The 20388-nt window shown below is 49.9% G+C and overlaps 1 protein-coding gene across 1 annotated transcript in view; it reads right to left on the bottom strand.

Annotated features, from left to right (window-relative positions):
• Positions 1–5295: 5295 nt before the first annotated feature.
• CRTC3 (CREB regulated transcription coactivator 3) overlaps positions 5296–20388 on the bottom strand; it is a 91684-nt gene continuing 76591 nt past the window's right edge. Inside the window, exons 9-15 of the mRNA XM_014447845.2 lie at positions 19844–19893; positions 18130–18347; positions 14549–14844; positions 10327–10524; positions 10161–10241; positions 8109–8211; positions 5296–7159 (exon numbers count right to left, since the gene is read on the bottom strand). Of these exons, the coding sequence (XP_014303331.1) occupies positions 6951–7159; positions 8109–8211; positions 10161–10241; positions 10327–10524; positions 14549–14844; positions 18130–18347; positions 19844–19893 (1155 nt within the window). The 3' untranslated portion in view covers positions 5296–6950. The remainder of the gene's footprint in view (positions 7160–8108; positions 8212–10160; positions 10242–10326; positions 10525–14548; positions 14845–18129; positions 18348–19843; positions 19894–20388) is intronic.

Here is a 20388-nt window from a genome sequence, read left to right as displayed (position 1 = left end):
TGTGGATGGAGCCTGCAAACCCAGGCAAGTGCCCTGATCAGAAATGAACCATGATGACCCCCTCCCCCCGCCCCCAGCTCATAGGTCCGATGCTTTAACCACTGAGCCACATGGGTCAGGCATGAATTTCTTATAATGAGCATGCCCTACAAATTATAAAAGCAAAGCCTTTTCTTAAATAAAAAAAAGTCTGGAAGATAAATTTCTTTGCTTCTTGGCCAGCACCTCTCACTCAGGCATCTTCCTCCCGGGACGGTTCCCTCCGTGGGAGGGGGCCCTGCATCGCCCTGGGGGTCCGGCTGGGGGCGGAGGCAGCGCCCTGGGAGTCAGAGCCTGTGCTCCATGTTCAGCCAGGGACTGAGCCTCTCGGCTTGGCTTCCTCATCTGTCAGCCCAAGAAGCCTGCCTCTCAGGTTGCGTGAGGGACATGTGATGTGCTCACATGTCATCCACAGGGGAGTGCTCACGAGAGAGGCCTGTTTACACTGTGCCATCATAGAACCACTTCTAACCAACACCAGTGCCAACCCGGCTAAAGGCCAAGTTTGAGAGTTCCCGGTTGATCCATCTGGCTGTTTTGAGCCCTGATAGCCACTCTTATGGTCTCAGCTCCATCTAGTGTCCACATCAGGACACAGTCACATACAGGGTGGGGCAAGAGTAGGTTTACAGTAGTTTGTGTGGAAAACAATACGATAATAAACAAGAATACAAGAGTAAACTGTTTCACACTCACAACTGTAAACCTACCCTTGCCCCGTCCTGTATACCTGGCTTATTGCAAACCCTGAATTCCATACTTGCAAAAGGTACAGCGCTCATTAGGCAAACAGGACCGAAAAAAGATCAATTTAAAACACTCCTCCTGTTTGGCTCAGTGGATAGAGCATCGGCCTGCGGACTAAAGGCTCCCAGGTTCGATTCCTGTCAAGGGCATGTACCTTGGTTGCAGGCACATCCCCAGTAGGGGGTGTGCAGGAGGCAGCTGATCGATGTTTCTCTCTCATCAATGTTTCTAACTCTCTATCCCTCTCCTTTCCTCTCTGTAAAAAATCAATAAAATATATTTTAAAAAATAAAAATAAAACTCTCCTCCTGCCCCAGCCGGTTTGGCTCAGTGGATAGAGTGTCAGCCTGCGAACCAAAGGGTCCCTGGTTCAATTCCGGTCAAGGTTGCTCCATGGCCTGGGCCCTGGTCGGGGCTCATGCAGGAGGCAACCAATCGATGTGTTTCTCTCACATCGATATTTCTCTGTCTTTTCCTCTTTCTTCCACTCTCTCTAAAAAAATCAATGGAAAAATATCCTCAGGTGAGGATTAACTAACTAACTAACTAAAACATTGCCCCCACCCCTACTAAGATTTGGTAGCAAGTAGCATACAAATTTAGTTCTTCTAAAGACTTGTTCATTCTTTCTTTGAAAGCACATATTCAAGTAACAGATAATACTTATAATTGATCCTGGGAATTTCTGCAAGTGGAGAGAGAAATGAGGGCCTTGAGGGGCGGTCAGAGCGCCCCTGGCTGTCAGGGGAGGACTGAGCCAGTGGGTAGTGTGGGGCTGTCTCTCTCTGCAGGGCTCCCGACAGGAAAGGCCAGGGGTCAGAGCAGGGGGGCCAGGAAGGGTGTCATGGAGGCTACTGACCCAGTGCACTGGCCTGGGAAGGAAGGGACGCCAGGAGAGGATGGGCAGCTGGAGAGGAAGGGACAGGGATAGATCCTCAGTGGGGGTCAAAGAACAGGGTCTGTGTAGATCAAAGTAGAGATGATGGCTCAGGAAGTTAGGCCAGAGATGGGACTTCTGGGTGAGATTTCCGCAGTCACCTTTGTGATAAGCAGTGGGTGTGGCTGAGAAAGTGGTCTCTCAGGCCGTTGGCTAGGCTAGGCCTGTGAACCCTGCGGGGATGTGGGGAACAGGGAGGGACAGAGTTAGAAAACAAAGCCAAATCCTTGGGGAGGTGGAGACAGGGCTAAAGGCCAGTCCATGAAGAGGAGTACTGGAGGAAGGAGCATCCATGGCTGAACCTCCACAGGGGACTGGTTTTATTAAAAATACTAGAAACCTGGTGCACGAAATTTGTGCGGGGGGGGGGGGGGGGGGCTCTCTCAGGATGGGCTGGCCCACCCTCTTACAATCTGGGACCCCTCAGGGGATGTCTGACTGACGGTTTAGGCCCAATCCCATGCGGGGGAATTTCTGGGAATTGATCCTGGGAATTCCTGCAAGTGGAGAGAGAAATGAAGGCCTTGAGGGATCGGGCCTAAACCAGCAGTCGGACATCCCTCTCGCAATCCGGGACCTCTGGCTCCTAACTGGTCGCCTGCCTTCCTGATCGCCTTTAACTGCTTGCCTGCCTGCCTGATCGTCCCTAACCACTTGCCTGCCTGCCTGATAGCCCCTAACTGCCTCTGCCTCGGCCCCCGAACCCGGGACCCAGGCTTCCCTCCATCTGGCTGGCCGCAGGCACCCAGGAACCAGGCCAGCTTCACCCAGGCCAGCCGCTGGCACCCAGGACCCCAGGCGGCACCCGGGACCCCGGGCGATGCCACCCGGGCCCCGGGTTTGTCAGGAAGGATGGAAGACGTCTGGTCTACCTGGTCTAATTAGCATATTACCCTTTATTAGTATAGACTAGAGGCCCGGTGCACAAAATTTGTGCACAGGTAGGGTCCCTAGGCCTGGCCGGCAATCAGGGCCGATCGGGGCCTTCCGGCTGCCAGCCAGGGCCTCCCTTTGTTCCGTGCCTCCCCCTGGTGGTCAGTGCACATCATAGCGAGTGATCGAACTCCTGGTTGAACTCCCAAGGGGACATCTGCACATTAGTCTTTTATATATATAGATATTTTTATTGATTTCAGAGAAGAAGGGAGAGGAAGAGAGAGAAGCATCAATGATGAGAGAGAATCATTGATCAGCTGTCTCCTGCACACACCACACCAGGGATCAAGCCTGCACCCTGGACATGTGCCTTGACCAGGAATTGAACTGTGACCTCCTGCTTCATAGGTTGATGGTCAACCACTGATCCAAGATGCTGGGCAGGGGGGAGGGGTTTAGATGAGGGCAGGACTGGGGTCCGGAAGGGGTGCTGGCAGAGGGGGGTGGAACACTGAGGCGCTGCCACGAACCTCTGTCCTGATACTCACAGCTTCCAAAGAACCACTGGCCCTACTTCTTTTGGAACTTCTCTCAGGAGGGGACGCATGACAAGCAGGTCAGTGCAGGACCTGTCAAGCCAAGGACCAGAAATTCCTAACTGCAGCCTGCAGTGCTGCACAGGAGGTGGCGAGGATGAAGGCTTTCCCCCAACCCATCACATTCAAGGCCGCAGAAAACACCAAGTGCAGGTACAACCTCAATGTGCTTTTAATTACGAAAGATGTAAAATGATGCATTATAAAACTTGGAAGCTGCTTTATACAAAGTCCAATCTTTAAATATTGTTTGACAAGGGACCTGGGAGTTACGACACTGGCGGGAAGTCTGATTCGTTGCTGGGATGGTTCCGTCATGAGCAATGAAAACACGCTCAGAACCATCTGCGCATCAATCAGAAGAGCCGGCGAGAGTCAGAACTGGAAATGTCTTCGAATATGCAAATGGATGGGAATACACAACAAACCGTTCAGCTCAGGGAATATACAGTAGACTTGGGAGAACGGAAACAGGACAGGAGAATTCATGTTCATCTTGACATGATCAAGAAAATATTCTCCGAACACTTCATGTCCTAGAAACCACAACCGTACAGAGAGAAAAAATGGAAAGAGACAGATTTTAGTTCTACGCTGTTTAACTCCTAGTAAGTGAGAGTAGTACAGGCATCGATTTCTTGTAACAAAACTAAATATTGAGAAATATTTAGAACGCAGCCACATCGGAGGCCACGGATTGCACCTGGCTTGTCTTAAAGGCACCAGTGAGTGCAGACTTACCCGCCGAAGGTCAGAGCGACTACCTGCCCATGGTTGTCCTTGCCACCATCTAAGCAAGTGGGTTGTATAATGCCCAAAACCTTCCCACAGAAAAGATCGGACCTAAGGACAAATTCAATTCAGTGCTAAGCCTTATTGTCATTATTATACTCTGCCAAACAGCCACTTTTCCCAGAAGCCCCTGGGGCAGCGCAAGTCATCACGTAGGTCTTGGGGTCCCCAGCTATAAGGTGGGGCTGCCTCGCAGGCAGAGAGAGCTGGGACCCCGACACTGATGATCCCCATGGGTAAGGCACTGTGTAGAGTGAGTTATGCTGGGACCCCCACTTTTAAGAAAAACCTCTTATAACATCAGAACCGTTCTGTCTGAAAGGCCAGACCAGATGTTGGGGGCCTTGGACACGGGGAAGGCAGCCAGGAGCTGGCTTCTTTCGGCACATGGGGTGCTGTGTGCCCTCACAAGGAAAGGCCCTTTACTTTACCAGTCACTCCCCCGGCCCCCCTCTCAGATCTTTTCAGGGATCTGGACGTTCAACTGGGAATAAAGCTGGGAAGGGGAGGCCAGCTGCTCCCTCCTGAGCCAGTCCTCAGCAAGGACTCTGGTTTGATTTCCTAATTCAACAGCAGGGACTGTGGGCTGATGGGAAGCGGGCAGACTTGGGGTCACAGAGAAAGATAGAGCTGCTCACCACCAGGGCTGTTCGAGAGGCCGGAGAGCAGGCAAGGCCCCTGCAGAAGGAAAAGGATGGGCGAGGTCTGCAGAGGTTGGCGCCCAGGACCCTGGGACGGGCTCCTCCTGCCATGAGGCACAGCAGTGTCAGACTCAGACCCGCAGAGCACAGCCTCGCTGCTCTGGGCTGGGAGCCGCCCTGTGACCATCAGGAGGGACACGCCTGGTGTCTCTGGAAGGGCGGTGGCTGTCTAGGCAAAGGTTCCGGCACCTCTCGCCTCTCCTTTAGTGCCCGTCCTCTCCGCCTGGCCTCCCTGCCCGGATTCGGCCCAGACCCCTCCCAAGGGGCGCTCAGCAGGCCCTGTCCCCTCTGCTCCCTTCAAACCCAACCGCCATGTTTCTGGTCAGGGGCTGGCCTAGCCTAAGTGAGAGGAAACTGGGAATTTGGAATACTCTTTTATGCTAAGGCAGTGATTCCCAAAGTGGGCGCTACCGCCCCCTGGTGGGCGCTGCAGTGATCCAGGGGGGCGGTGATGGCCACAGGTGCATTTGTTTTAACTTTTTTTGTATTACCTTTTTATTCTGAGTTCAATAAATAGTTTCATAATTTCAAACTTCAATGTTTCTAATTTACACCTTTCTTTACTATATTTTATGAAAAAGGTAGAAACATTAATACATATATCTTTCTGTTTAATTGCTATTAAAATTTAAAAAAAATTAATTTCCAGGGGGCCCTGAGTAATATTTTTTTCTGGAAAGGGGGCGGTAGGCCAAATAAGTTTGGGAACCACTGTGCTAAGGTGTCAATGACTAATGATGGTTTCATGAAGTAGGCCTTCATTTTACTACAGAATTCCTTCAACTTCAAAGACCGAAGCTCAATTTTAAAGCAATTTAGAGCAAAACATGGATCTGAGAGGGAAGAACTTTTGAGGGGAGGCCTGTGGACCCCCGAGGCCCAGCATAGGGCGGCCTCAGCTCGCTCGGCCACGGGGTTGTGCTCAGAAGTCGGTCTGCACCTACCTGCTTGGAGCTCAACCTCGAGGAGGGTTTGCTCTGACGGTGCGTTTGCTCACCTAGTGTTAAAGGCATATTAAAGTGCACGCTTGACTTAACCACAGGCACAAGTGTCCAAAAAGCTAAAGCTCTGAGAAGATGTGGCGAGGAACAGGGACAGTAGAGATTAGACTGCCTTACAGCAGGCAGATGCATTCATTCCTGCATTCATTCATTCATTCATTCATACATTCAGCACGCAGTTATACAGCACCTGCTCAGTGCCAGGCACTTGTTGGTACTGAGGGTTCAATGGTGAATAAGGCACAGTCCCTGCCTGCCCCCAAGGAGCTGAGGGTCCAGTGGAGTTCCATGAACACTCCAGGTCCACAGACAAGAGCTTCGCTCTGCTGCTGCTCAGCGGCTGGCCGCGTCTGCGTCAGACCTCGGCCGTCCTCTCCAGGTGGTATGTGCGCAGAGGCCTGCACACCTGGAGCTGGTCCAGAGCTTGCCTGAAGGACGTCATGTGTCTGCAAGACACCTGCAGGCCCCTTCTTTCTTCTAGTCCCCGAGAAGCACTGCTCCTTCGTTCAGGCTCATCCACTGCCAGGGGCTTTTCCTTCAGCGACTGAATACAACCGTCTTCCTTTTCCTCTTGTCCGTAGGAAAAGGCGAACTGAAGCAGCAGAAAGGAGATTATAAATGGGAAGAGAACAAATTACCATTCGGCTTGTTCAACTGAGTCTGCTCTTGGACTCCTGGTGCAAATTCTTCTTCATATTAGAATTAAGGCATCTGAGAGCTGCGGCTCTCGATTCTGCCCTGAATAGCTCTGCCGCCAGCGGGCAGGTGCCCAGCCATCACAGCGGGGTCAGAGAAGGCGTCTGGGGCTGTGGTACCGTCGCTCGAGGCTGAGCCAACTCCCGGAGGCCTGGGGCCCCTACCTGCCGCCACACCAGCCAGTCCCTCCTCACTGTTGACGTGGGTCAGTGGTCTGAGCACTGCATGGTGCTCCTGGGCCTCCGCCCATGACCTTTTTCCTTTTACACACGGACCGGCTGGGTGATGGTCACGGTGAGGACCAGCTCGTTGGAAGTCCCGAATGAGCCTGCCTGCAACAGCGTCACCTGCGCCGCAGGCCCGAGAGGCAGGGCCTCGCTCTGTGGTCCAGGATGAGTCACTGTGTATGAGGTGGGACCTCATCACAAAGCTGGGAGCCGTGGAATTGGTTCTTTCCATGTCAGAAGCCCGGGATCACGAAAGCCCAGGGGTGCTGCGGGCTCCGTTCTGTTCCGTTTCACTTCAGCTGTTCAGATATAAATTAGACCACCCCATCCCCTTCCATTCACAGTCGGTCGGCTCGAAACGTCTCTTCAACAGAGGGGTCAAGCAGGCCCATGCTGGAGTCACTTAACATGTTGAGTCCATCCAGGCTCAGCGGCTCAATTTGGAGCTCTTCTTCCAACGGGAATGAAGTGTCCATGTTCAGACTGACCTCGGGCATGCCCTCCAGCTCACTGCCGAGGTCTCTGAACAGGCCAGAATTCGAGTCCTCTGGAAGAAAGAGCAAGAGGGAACGACAGGGCGGATTAGGAGGCGTGAGGGCAACAAACTGATGATACCCCCAAAACGCTACCCTGTCATCCTCCCAGCCAGGAAGGACAGTGATCGCTGTGTCCCAGCCACTTCCAGGCCTAGTTTGTTCTGGAATGTACGTTCTTCCCAGTCAGTTCTGTAACTCCCCGCCCCGCCACTTTTTTTAAGGTCTCTGCTCTTTATTTTTTTGTTTGTTGATTGTTTTTTTTAAAATATATTTTTATTGATTTCAGAGAGGAAGAGAGAGGGAGAGAGAGCTAGAAACATCAATGATGAGAGAGAATCATGGATCAGCTGCCTCCTGCACGCTCCACACTGGGGATCGAGCCCGCAACCCGGGCATGTGCCCTGAGCAGGAATCGAATAGTGACCTCCTGGTTCATAGGTCGATGCTCAACCACTGAGCCACGCTGGCTGGGCTGATTGTTTTTTTTTTTAATCCTCACTCAAGGATATTTTTCCACTGATTTTTAAGGGAGTGGAAAAGAGAGGGAAAGACAGAGAGAAACATCCATGTGAAACACATCGATTGGTAGCCTCCTGCACGAGTCCCGACCAGGGCCCGGTCCAGGGAGGAGCCTGCAACCAGGGTATGTGCCCTTGACCGGAATCGAACCCGGGACCCTTTGGTCCATAGGCCGATGCTCTATCCACTGAGCCAAACCAGCCAGGGCACGCAACTCCCAATTTTGCAGGCTTTCTCCGTTTGTACAGTGGCCAATCACGGAAAACTAAGTATTTCAGAAAAGACTCACTGCCTCGGTCTCTGGGCTGGACACCTGCGCTCACACAGGAAAAGCCGAGCTGGGACTGTCCTGTTTTGCTTTATCTAATGTTGTTGCTGCTTACACGACCTTGCAATGGAATCTGTACCAACACAGCAAAATCGAAACAGCGCGGCACTCACCTGTCAGGAGGCTGTTGGGGAAATTCCCGCAGTTGGAATACAGGTTTGGTCTCAAATGAAACGAGTCCTGTGGCTCCTGGGGACCGTGCTGCACCAGGGGCACCTGGAAGATCAAAGGTCACAATGTGAGGAACGACCTCTGCTGCCGAGGAGCGAGTAACACCACGGCTCCCGGGGCAACCCAGAGGGAACGGCTCTTCCAGTCCCTCCCCTGTGGGAACTGAGTGCCTGGTCGTCATGCTGCCCACCATGCAGGCAGGGCCTAGCGTGGAGCAGGGCCCCTGAGGTCCGCAGTAGGGACCTGTCCCCATCACGCACGGCCCGACCCTCTCCGCCATCCCAGGAGACGCCCAACTGTGGCTTCTGTGCCCTCTGGCCTCTGACCCCCGCCCCTCTTCAGTCACACGGAGGCTCGTGGGAACTGCCATCTGCGGGAGCCCTGTCAAGGCTCCCCAAGGAGCTGATGTAGCCAATAGGTTCCTTTCCTCTTTGGTTTCCAGAAAAACGAGAAAACAGAAGCCCTTTCTTCTCACTCGGAGGGAGGAGCCGCAGGCGAGGCCTCGCTATGAGAAAACCGCTAAGAAGAGAGGTCAGAACGGAGGCCTCTCCCAGGTGCCTTCCCAGAAATTAAGTTTCCAAACTATTTTTAAACTCTTTCAAAAGTAGGAGTTTCCATCATTTGTCTGGGAGACACTGACCATGAGACTAACATGGCTTCTCCAGACAGAGGGAGGCAGCCCATGGTTCCCACCACGAGGCTTTCCCACGCCTCCTCGGGAAACATGTCTGTCTGTATTTCACTGTTGTGAGGTGCTGGAAGGTGCTCCTCTGTCCTTACTCCATCCCAGAGGCCAGCCCACACTTTCTACACATTCTAAAACCTCGGGATGTTAAAAATGGTCAGTGTGCCCAGCGGTGTGGCTCAGTGGTTGAGTGTCGATCTATGAACTAGGAGGTCACAGTTGGATTCCAGGTCAGGGCACATGCCCGGGTTTCAGGCTCTATCCCCAGTAGGGGGCATACAGGAGGCAGCCGAATTATGATTCTCTCTCATCATTAATGTTTCTATCTCTCTCTCCCTTCCTTTCTGAAATCAATAAAAATAATTTTAAAAAAAATTTTTTTAGCCCTAGACAGTTTGGCTCAGTGGATAGAGCGTCGACCTGCGGACTGAAGGGTCCCAGGTTCGATTCCGGCCAAGGGCACATGCCTGGGTTGCGGGCTCAATCCCCAGTAGGGGGTGTGCAGGAGGCAGCTGATCAATGATTCTCTCTCATCATTGATGTTTCTATCTCACTCTCTGAAATCAATAAAGAAATATATTTAGCCCTGACCGGTTTGGCTCAGTGGATAGAGCGTCGGCCTGCGGACTCAAGGGTCCCGGGTTCGATTCTGGTCAAGGGCATGTACCTTGGTTGCGGGCACATCCCCAGTGGGGGGTGTGCAAGAGGCAGCTGATCGGTGTTTCTCTCTCATTGATGTTTCTAACTCTCTATTCCTCTCCCTCCATGTTTCTAACTCTCTATTCCTCTCCCTCCCTCTCTGTAAAAAATCAATAAAAATATATATTAAAAAAAAAAAAAAAAGAAATATATTTAAAAAAAAATTTTTTTTAAAGGCCAGTGTTATGGAAAGATTGCAAAGCAAAGCAAACGGCTGACTGGCACATCCAGGGAAGGACTGCCCCGCCAGGACCCAGCCTCTCGGGAGGCCGCCCACACTCTGTGCTGGGCTCAGCAAGGAGGCCTCAGGCTAAGGCCCTCTCTGGTCTTAGTCTCCAAACATGACCGGTTAGTGGGCTGCTGTGGCCCCTGCCAGCATGAACGATGCTACCGTTCTGACTAGAGAGCCACCACGAGCCCGCCATCACGTGTTCACACAGTTCTTCTGCTGAGGCTGACAGTCTCTTCAGGGCCAGGGGAGATCCAGGTTCTGCCGGGCACCCAGCACAGCTGAATCAGAGACAGAGTGAGCCTGGTCCGCCTGGTGTGGGTCCCGCACACCGAGCAGTTCCTGCTCTGAGAAGAGGCAGGCCCCCGGGCGATCGCTCACCTGCTGAGTAAAAGCTGAGCCCGGCCTCATGGACTGCTGGTCAAAGCTCACGTCTGGGAAGAAGCTGGTCAAAGACGAGCCCTTCAGGGAATAAGGAGGGGCGTTTAGTTGGAAGTCAGGGCGAAATAAGCCTTCCCTCCTGCCCGGTGCTCCCGCTGGGACTCACCTGGCCTGTGAGGAGCTGGAAGTCTGGCTGCGGCAGGGACGGGGCTGCCTGTGGCTGCTGTGGGGGCTCCGGGGCATGGGGCTGCTGCAGGAGACGCTGGGGGAGCTCCTGGGGTGTGGGGTACGGGGGAGGTGGGGACAGTTGAGCTTGGGCGTCTGTGGGCAGGAAGGTAAGCGGGCTCCCATCGGAGGGCACCATCTGGAAAACAAAGTCACTGAGTAGCGGAGCTTCCAAGTTCCTCGTCTGAGTCCTTGAAGATGAGGAGGCGTCACGGTGAGGAAAGACCTTCTCCTGGGCAGTCTGTACTGGGCTGAGAAGCTAGTTCTGCTCCTTCAAAGGGTATCTCGACTCTCACTTCCCCACAAAGCATTTCCCACTCCATGACAATTTCTATTGTCCAGAAAAACAAAAAACCCAGCCAATTTACCAGTTTCCTCTCAGTTTTCTCAGTAAAAGCCATGTTGCTGGGTTTTTTTGTTTGTTTTTTAATATATTTTTATTGGCTTCAGAGAGGAAGGGAGAGGGAGAGAGAGACAGAAACATCAATGATGAGAGAGAATCATCGATTGGCTGCCTCCTGCAGGCCTCCTACTGGGGACTAAGCCCGCAACCCAGGCATGTGCCCTTGACCGGAATCGAACCTGGGACCCTTCAGTCCACAGCCGACGCTCTATCCACTGAGCCAAACCAGCTAGGGCCATGTTGTTGTTTTTTAAGCCGTAACTTCTGATTAAAGATGGGAGATAAAAAAAAAGCCCAAAACTCTACTGAAACACTAAAACAACATTAAACAACGCTAAACATTCGTAAACAACACTAAAACAATAATAACAACAAAACAACCAACAACACGAGGACAAAGATACCAGGAGAGAAGGAAACCCAACACGGTTTGGAAAATGAAAAGCAGATGGTGAAGAAGCGACTGGCTTGGTGGAGCTGGGAAGGCCACGGCTACGCCGGCAGTGAGAAAGCAAGACGCAATCCGACTTAACACTGTTTATGAGAAGGCTCGCTATTAAACTTGAGCCCTCCACTTTTTGTTCCCAACTCGGTTCTCAGGTCAAGAAACCATCAAAGAAATAATGACAGAAAATTTCCACCCTGACTGGTTGCTCAATGGTTAGAGCATCGGCCCACGGGCCAAAGGGTCCAGGTTCAATTCCCTGGTCAAGGGCATGTACCTGGGTTGCAAGCCTGATCCTGGCTTGCGTCCCGGCAACCAATGGCTGGGTGTCTCTCACATCGATGTTTTTCTCTCTCTCTTTCTCTCTCTCTCCCTCCCTCCCTCCTTTCTCCCTTCCACTCTCTCTAAAATGAATGGGGGGAAAAATATATGCCTCAGTGAAGATTAACCAAAAAAGAAAAAGAAAGTTTCCCAGAAAAGAAGGATGAGTTTTCAGATTGAAGAAAGCCACCAAATATCCAGACTCATGTCAAACAAGCCACGTTATTCTGAAATTTCAGAAAACTGGGGACAAAAAGAAGATCCTATAAGCCTCCAGAGAAAAAAAAGAAGAAGGGAAGATTTCATTCAAAGTTTTTGAATCAGAATAAAAGTTGATTTCTCTAGAAACTAAATTGACAATGGATTAATAACTTCCACATCTCAAGAGAAAATTATTTCAAATTTAGCATTTTATATCCCAGTCAATTTTCAATGAAATGGTAGACAGGATAAAGACATTTTAAATCATGTCATGTACTTCTATTTTGTAAAGCTACTAAAGTTTTTGCTTTTATTTTTTTAAATATATTTTTTATTGATTTTGGGAGAGGAAAAGCAGAGGGAGAGAGAGATAGAAACATCAATAATGAGAAAGAATTATTTATCGGCTGCCTCCTGCACGCCCCACACTGGGGATCCAGCCCGTAACCCGGGCATGTGCCCTGACCGGGAATCCAACCTTGACCTCCTGGTTCACAGGATGACACTCAACCACTGAGCCATGCCGGCTGGGCTGGAGGATTTGTTTTTAGCTGTATTAAGAAGAGACCTACCCAATTCCAAACGTTTGGGATTGAATTAGTAATATACACATAGAACCAAACTAACAAAGTAAAATATTTATTAAAACCCAGGAGGAAAAAAAAATGGTCCTTTGTTATTGCATAGTATACTATATAGTTAAACTCGGACTACATTATTATAACTATGAAAACCGGTTTGGCTCAGTGGATAGAGCGTCGGCCTGCGGACTGAAAGGTCCTGGGTTCGATTCCGGTCAAGGGCATGTACCTGGGTTGCGGGCACATCCCCAGTAGGACGTGTGAAGGAGGCAGTTGATCGATGTTTCTCTCTCATCGATGTTTCTAACTCTCTCTCTCTCTCTCCCTTCCTCTCTGTAAAAAATCAGTAAAATATATTAAAAAAAAAAAAAGAAGAAAACATTACACACTGAGTACTGCTCTAATCAAAATCAAAATAAACCACATGGTGGAGGAGGAGGAGGAGGAGGAGGAGGAGGAGGAGGAAATATGTGTGTATGCGTGTGGGAGGACTGGGAGAGCTGAAGGAGAACAAAGCACTAATCTTCCGTGGTAGAATGTCACTAGATAACACCTAACACTAACATTGTAGGACCAAATAAGCTTGAAATAATGTGGTTAAACCAAAGAGATGAGCTAAAAACCAAAGAGATGAGCTAAAGTGGTTGAACGCAGTCATCTCCAGGGAGAGAAAAATATGGGGGAAGGGGAAACAACTCTAATTCAGAACAAGTCCCTTAGAACTCTTTGACTTTTTAAATTATAAGCATGAACAACAATGACTAAAAAAAAAAACAACACCAAATATAGAGTGAATTTAAAAATGGAAACATCTGAAGAAAGATGCTCTCTATCCATATAGTCTTCTTAAAATGTATCTAGGAAGCCTGAGTAATATTTTTCATAGTCTGTCAAATAATTTTGCAAAATAAAATTAATAACATAAAAAGAACCATTAAAAAACAATTATGAAATACCCTCTCCCCAAAGGGATTACTCATATAATCAAGATCCCGTAGCTGGTAATTGGTACAGAATGACTAATAACTGGATTGCCAATCCTTCCATTGTGTGCGGTCCACTCCCCCTCGCCTAGTCATTACTCATTTTTGGAGAAGTGGTTAGTGATGATGTTATAATGTATCTAGGGAGTGACCAACAGGTTAAAAATATATTCATTGATGATTCTGGTAAGGAAACCACCCTCAGAGCTTAGGATAAAAACAGTCAGCCAGTGAAAACATGAGCTTCTGTGACAGGCTTCGGACTTCAGCCTCCTCCTAACCACGCTTCTTCGGGTCTTTCATGGCGACATGACCCTTATTACACCTACTCCTTCATGAGCAACAAAAGTCCTGTTTCTCACTCTGCAGTCACAGTTAGGGACGAGGTCCACTAGCAAAGCTTTAGGCAGATAGTCACTGTCTTCTTTGGCTTTTCCTTGTGGTTTAAAGTACGTAGAGAGCTGCCTGGCTGCATGGCTCAGTGGTTGAGTGCTGACCTATGAACCAGGAGGTCCCGGGGATTCCCATTCAGGGCACATGCCCGGTTGCAGGCTCGATCCCCAGTGTGGGACATGCAGGAGGCAACCAATCAATGATTCTCTCTCATCACCGATGTCTCTATCTCTCTCTCCCTCTCTCTTTCTCTCTGAAATCAATAGGAATATTTAAAAAAATAAATAAAGTACGTAGAGAGCCAATGATTGACTTGTCATACCTGCTTCCCTGAGCTAAGGTAGGCAGGCCTGGGTTGCGTCCTCTATACCTTACCACCAGGGGTCCTCAAACTTTTTAAACAGGGAGCCAGTTCACTGTCCCTCAGACCGTTGGAGGGCCGGACTATAGTTTAAAAAAAAACTATGAACAAATTCCTATGAACACTGCACATATCTTATTTTGAAGTAAAAAAACAAAATGGGAACAAATACAATATTTGTATTTGCATGTGGCCCGCGGGCCGTAGTTTGAGGACCCCTGCCTTACCACTTTCCCCCAACCCCAACTTTGAGAGTTACAGCGCCTGCAAACTGTTCAATGTTTGCTTAAGAATAATCAACACAGGCCTGCTCTTGGGAAATCATTAATGCATTCTGAACTATTCACATTTCTGCTCTGATTTCACATATAAGTAATCTCATGGACAACACTGGGTGTAATGGACTCAGTCCAAAATCAGAGAGAAGGAAAGCGATTCCTCCATCTTCAGTCCATTTCGCCGAAGCGATGTTTACCTGCGAGGCAGGATAGGGGTTCATTGGGCTGGTGGAAGAGAGCTGTCTGCAGAAACCCTGATGTGCTTCGGGGCCCGGAGAGAGCGTGAGAGGGCTGACGGGAGGCTGCCTGCGCCGAGAGGGGCCGCTCAGGTTAGTGGTGGGGAGAGAGGGGTTGCTGAGGGAGAAGAGGCGCAGTGAAGGGTGAAGCGTAGAGGCGCTGGGCGAGGTCTGCGGGTGGCTGTTCAGGGAAGAGGAAAGCGCTGTCTTGCTGAGTGTGGCCTGGAGGGAGGGGTTACTCCGGGAGCTCTGGAGACCTAGGAGAGAACAAATTCCAAGTTACTTGTCATAATTTCAGACCAAATCGCTCGTTTTCCAAGATTAAAGAAAACATCACTTCCTACAACGTGATGAGGGTTCTGTGTGGAGGAGCTCCTGGGAGACTCCGACTGAACGTATATCAGATGTACCAGTGGCACGGAAACCCCCACCAGGGAACGGTTTTCTTGAGAGGAAGGTGATCGTGTAACGGATGGGGGTGGGGGTCGGGGGGGCAGGACCAGGTAAGAGTGGGTAGTGGAGGCCAATGCGCAATGTGCTTAGCTCCAGCCCAGGGAGAGGAGCCAGGGCTGTACCACAAACTCAGTTCATTTTATTTTCTTAATCCTCACCGGAGGATATTTTTCCATTGATTTTTAGAGAAAGTGGGAGAGAGAGGGAAAGACAGAAACATTGATGTGAGAGAGACACATTGATTGGTTGCCTCCTGCACACCCCCAACCAGGGCCGGGGCGTGGAAGGAGCCTGCAACCGAGGTCTGTGCCCTTGACCGGACTCAAACCTGGGACCCTTCAGTCCATAGGCCGAGGTTCTATCCACTGAGCAACACCGGCCAGGGCCACAAACCCAGCTCAGAGCCCCGCGTGCCTCGGTCCCAGGCACACTGCAGAACCCTCTGCTGCTTCGGAGAGCTTGCTTCCTTGGAGGCGTGGCTCTCAGGAGCTGCCTCCGTGTGGCCCGTCAACATCCTGAGCACCCAGAGGGTCACGGGAAGAGACACCCTCCATGTCTCCTGCCCCTCGGTGCCTTTCTCTTTGCTTTCCTGGCTCCCAAGAAACTGTTCATCACAGTCTGTTCCGATTCAGGGGAAAGGAAGCTTTTGCTGGTGCTTAGTGTTGTTTTGGAGGGAGGGTGGTAAGTTTTAGCATGAGCAAGAGCATTTGGGGAAGGCATCTGCATGACACAGAGAGCTGGGGCACAAGTTGGAGGCGGCCAGGGGCACTGTCCTGTGCCCTGTTGGGTCCTGGGCACCTGGCATGGGGCCTGACAGAGTGGCTTCACTCCGTGAATGAATGCTGCTGTTGAGTATCTTAACTGGCAACACCCATGTTTCACAGCTCAGCCCATCACTCTTGGACCAGCAGGTGAAGTGGTACTGTTTTATGTTGATAAAGAAATTGAGTGTCAGCCCAGCCGGTGTGGCTCAGTGGCTGAGCATTGACCTATGAACCAGGAAGTCACAGTTGGATTCCAGGTCAGGGCACATGCCCAGGTTGTGGGCTCCATCCCCAGTAGGGGGCGTGCAGGAGGCAGCTGATCAATGATAGTCTCTCATCATAGATGTTTCTCTCTCTCCCTTTCTCTCTGAAATCAATAAAAATATATATATTTTAAATTGAGTGCTAGATAAAAATTATGAAAATGAAGGAAGAAATAAAGCATTTTTAGCTGGCAAATAATTTTTAAAAGGTAGGAAAGATGTCTCTAATAAACCCTAAGTAGTATTCCACAACTCAACTTCCTATGTAAAGGTCGGAGACAAGGCTGGTCAAATAGTTAGAACAGCCCTGGCCAGTGGCTCAGTTGGTTGGAGCGTCATCCTGTACATCAAAAGCTTTGAGTTCCAGACAAGGCACCTACCTAGGTTGCAGGTTCAATCCCTGTTTGGGGCACGTAAAGGAGGCAACCAATTGAGCGATGTCTCTTTCTCTCTTCCTTCCTCTCTCTAAAATAAAACAATAGCAACACAAAGCAAACATATCCTCAGCTAAGGTTTAAAAAAAAAAGAATTAGAATTAGAGCTAAAGATACGATTCCATTTTTTAAAAAACCCACTCATTCAGAAAAAAAAAAAAGCACAAACATCTTTAAAAAAATATGTGCGACTTTGTGTCCCATGCATTTTAAGTTCCATGCACAGGAACTAGAAAAAGCTGACCCTGGTTCTGGACGCTCTGGACAAAGTAATGCTTGTTTGAGGAAAATAATGGCAAGTGATTAAGCTCAGGATTTGCAACTGAAGCCCAAGGTTGGAGGCGATACCGAGACCCAGGAGGGCTAAATCCCGACGTGACTTGATCTATGTGACCGTGAATGTCTTTTTTCATAGAGAACGAGCGGAGTCACGTAAGTAAAGCAGCAGGATAAAAAAATGACCTGAAGAACCAAGAATAAAGGTGCTCGCTGAAATCCCTTCTTCAAACCTAAAGTCATGTTGCGCCCCGGCAGCACGACTGCAAATCATCAGGGCCTTCCAGGGACCGCCCAGAGAGGGCCACTCTCCCGTGAGTGGTGAGCTGATCCATGTAGACGCGTCCTGTTGAACCCAGAGTGGAAACCAGCAAGCACTTTCCCACAGACGGACCGTCACCGAGGACCCTTCCAAAGGTCCACACAATCCTTAGGACGGTTACAGCCTGGGCCGTACCACACACCGAGTGTGAAAGGGAGTAGTAACACCTGCCCACACACTGATAGCGCATGTCAGGGCTCAAGCAAACGTAGTCTCATGGGTCTGAGCTGTGGACACTTACATTCATACCAGAGGCCCGATGCACGAAATTCATGCAAGAGTAGGCCTTCCTTCCCCCAGCTGCCGGCACCGGCTTCCCTCTGGCACCCGGGACCTGGGCTTCCCTCTGGCACCCGGGACCCAGGCTTTCCTTGCAGCCACAGCTTTATCCGGAAGGTCGTCCTGAAAGACGTCTGGTCTAATTAGCATATTACACTTTTATTATTACAGAAGAGAGAAACACCCAAGTCACATTACGGGTAGCATTTTAATACAGCCACCTGCCACATCTTTTAGCCCTTCTGAAAATTTGAGCCAATTATTTTGAACTGTAGTAGATTTCTATTAAATATATGCATCTATTTAAGTATAAATATTGTCATGGTATTCACTGTAAATTTTCTAAAATTCAAAACGTTCTCTTTTGAAATCCAATGGGAAATTGGAGGATCTAGAGATGGCTGTAATGATTACATATCATCACGTGATATTTAATAAGAGCCACTAACACTGCTCGGCCAGCACAGACTAGAATTGACACTTATTTCTTGACTCTCAAGTCTTATTCTCCAGGTCCCCGGGATACAGGGGCTGCTGAAGACGATAAACAAGGAGGCTTAGTAGAGCTGTTCCAGGCGTACAGTGCCCAGCAGACACCTGGCCACCAGAGCAACATGTTAGCAGGGCGAGGACCTACAAGAACAGGATGTGGTCACTCCACACTCCACTAACAGGCCACCTGGCTGGGCCCCACCTGTGAGGAAGCCACCAGTGGGCATGGGCAGGGTCCCACAGAGCAGGGCACACTTACCAGAAGAGCTTCTGATGCCCAGGTGAGTCATAGCAGCAGGAAGGTTGCCCACACTGTTCCCCATACTCATGCCACCAAAGAGGGGGTTGCCGGTGTCCAGGGAGGCCGGCAGGGGCGTCGAGTAGTGCAGATTGGTTAAGTCTGGCAGGGACCCTCCGGTGTTCAGGGTCCCCAGAAAGGGGGAGAGGCCCATGTTTGGACTGTTGTGTGGAAAAGCGCTGAAAAAGGAAAGATAAATGTTACTTTCTAAAATCGTTAGGCTTTGGGGACTAGGACAGGTCTGATACGTTCCCTCATCAAATAAAAGCAAAGATCCAAGTCCTCGTGTAACCTCTGCCTCCGCCTCGTCCTGAGAACTTGCCTCCGTGGCTCACCCCCTCCGCAGGGCCACTCCTTACTTGCTGGGTTGGACGGAGGATGCATCTATACCCACTTTATAGGAGTATTTTCCAAGATCGGATGAAGTAATTGATGTAAAAGCACTTTAGAAATTATAAAGCACCTTATAAAGGCACTGTTGTGCAATTTACACGGTTCTGTTTGCTAGGTTTCTAAATTCTCTTTCCTACACACACACACACACACACACACACACACACAGTATCTCTGAATCAACCAGGTACCTTCCAGGATATAGTTTTTCAATTACAGTGTGGAGGATGGCTTAAGGGAGCAGAAAGACAGCAGGGAGACCCAGTAGGAAGCTATGGCTGCTTCAGGAAGAGGCGGGAGGGAATGAATACAATTGAGGACCCTCCACTCAATACAGCATGGTCAGTAGAGCACGTCCCCGGTACCAGATACTGATAATGGGGCCCCAAGAGACTTGGCCAAAGCAGGGAGATAGAGCCCAAAAGGAAATAACTTGCTTAAAATAAATGAATGGATAAGTAAATAAATAGAAAAGAACTTGCAATGTCATACAATCCAGTAGTACAGTGACAGAGCCTGGTAGCATAAGGCGTGGGGACAACGACCAGCAGGCTGGAGGGGGCTTCCTGGGGCCATCCGAGCTCAGTTTGAAGGCCAAAGAATTCACATGGTGAATTTATGCAGGAAAACCATTCCAGGCAAGTTCACAGCGTGGGCAAAGCAGAAAGGCGCGAAGCCACAGTGTGCCCAGGAACTCAGACGCCACAGGAAGGTCAAGTTTAAGAGGGGCGGTGCTGATGGGAGACGGCCCTATAGAAGCAGGCAGAGAGCATATGAGGCGGAAAGCTACGCGCGGACGGCAAGAAGCCTGTGGAAGGCAGGAAGCAGGGAGAGACATGCGCAGTCGTTCTGAGGACAGTGTGGCTCAGACTCGGGGGCGTGGAGGCCGGGGTGCAAGAGGCAGAGCCTGGAGGTGGAGAGGCGAGTTATGACGCGCTGAACAGTCAAAAAGGGTGCCAGGGGCCCACCGCGTGCGGCTGGTGGGTTCGCCACGCCTACACGCTTCTGCTTCAAGTCGTGTGTTTACCAAGCGTCAGTTGTGTTATTCGCAAACATATGTATGGCAGTTTTATTTATTACTGCAGTTATGTAATATAATTACTTTAAATAACTGAAATATTGAGTACCAAAGAGAGCTGTTGTTTTCATGAAAATCCCGTTGACTTTCAATGTACACTTAATGAGGGAAGTTTCGCAGAGTTCTGGGCCGAAGTAGCAAGACTTTCCTTTCGGGAAAACCTTGGACAGTCCCCGAGCCATGAACAGAAAGAGCATTACTTACCTGCCACCTGCAACATCACAGGATCGAGGGCGCCCCGACAGCGACTGAATCTGGGGAGAGACAGAAGCTGGGCTTACTGAAAAGCCAAAATCAAGCTCTGAGAAGTGTCTTTGTAAGTATCTTGGGGCTCCAGGCAGTGCAAGTGAGGGGCAGTTAGCAGCACCTCACACAGCGGCCCTTTGCGTTCTAACTAGACTTCTCCAGGCACAAGGGAGGCAGAACATTAACATTTTCTTAATTTGATGCTTTATTAACTTCTCTTCTAGATGAATAGTATTTCCTTCAGAAAGGCCAATGTTTTATATACAGAGCTTATTATTATTTTCTGGTTTGTTCATCCTCACCAGAGGGTATTTTTCCATTGATTTTTAGGGAGAGTAGAAGAGAGAGAGAAAGACAGAGAGAAACATCGATGAGAGAAACACATCGATTGGTTGCCTCGTGCACGTGCCCCAATCAGGGCCCGAGGTATGTGCCCTTGACTGGAACTGAACCCAGGACCCTTTGGTCCACAGGCCGACACTCTATCCACTGAGCCAAACTGG

This window comes from Myotis lucifugus, unplaced genomic scaffold, assembly GCF_000147115.1.
Source record: "Myotis lucifugus unplaced genomic scaffold, Myoluc2.0 scaffold_722, whole genome shotgun sequence".
Taxonomy (NCBI): Eukaryota; Metazoa; Chordata; class Mammalia; order Chiroptera; family Vespertilionidae; genus Myotis; species Myotis lucifugus.
The sequence above is the reverse complement of the archived record's forward strand: the minus strand, read 5'-3'. Positions and strand labels throughout refer to the sequence as shown.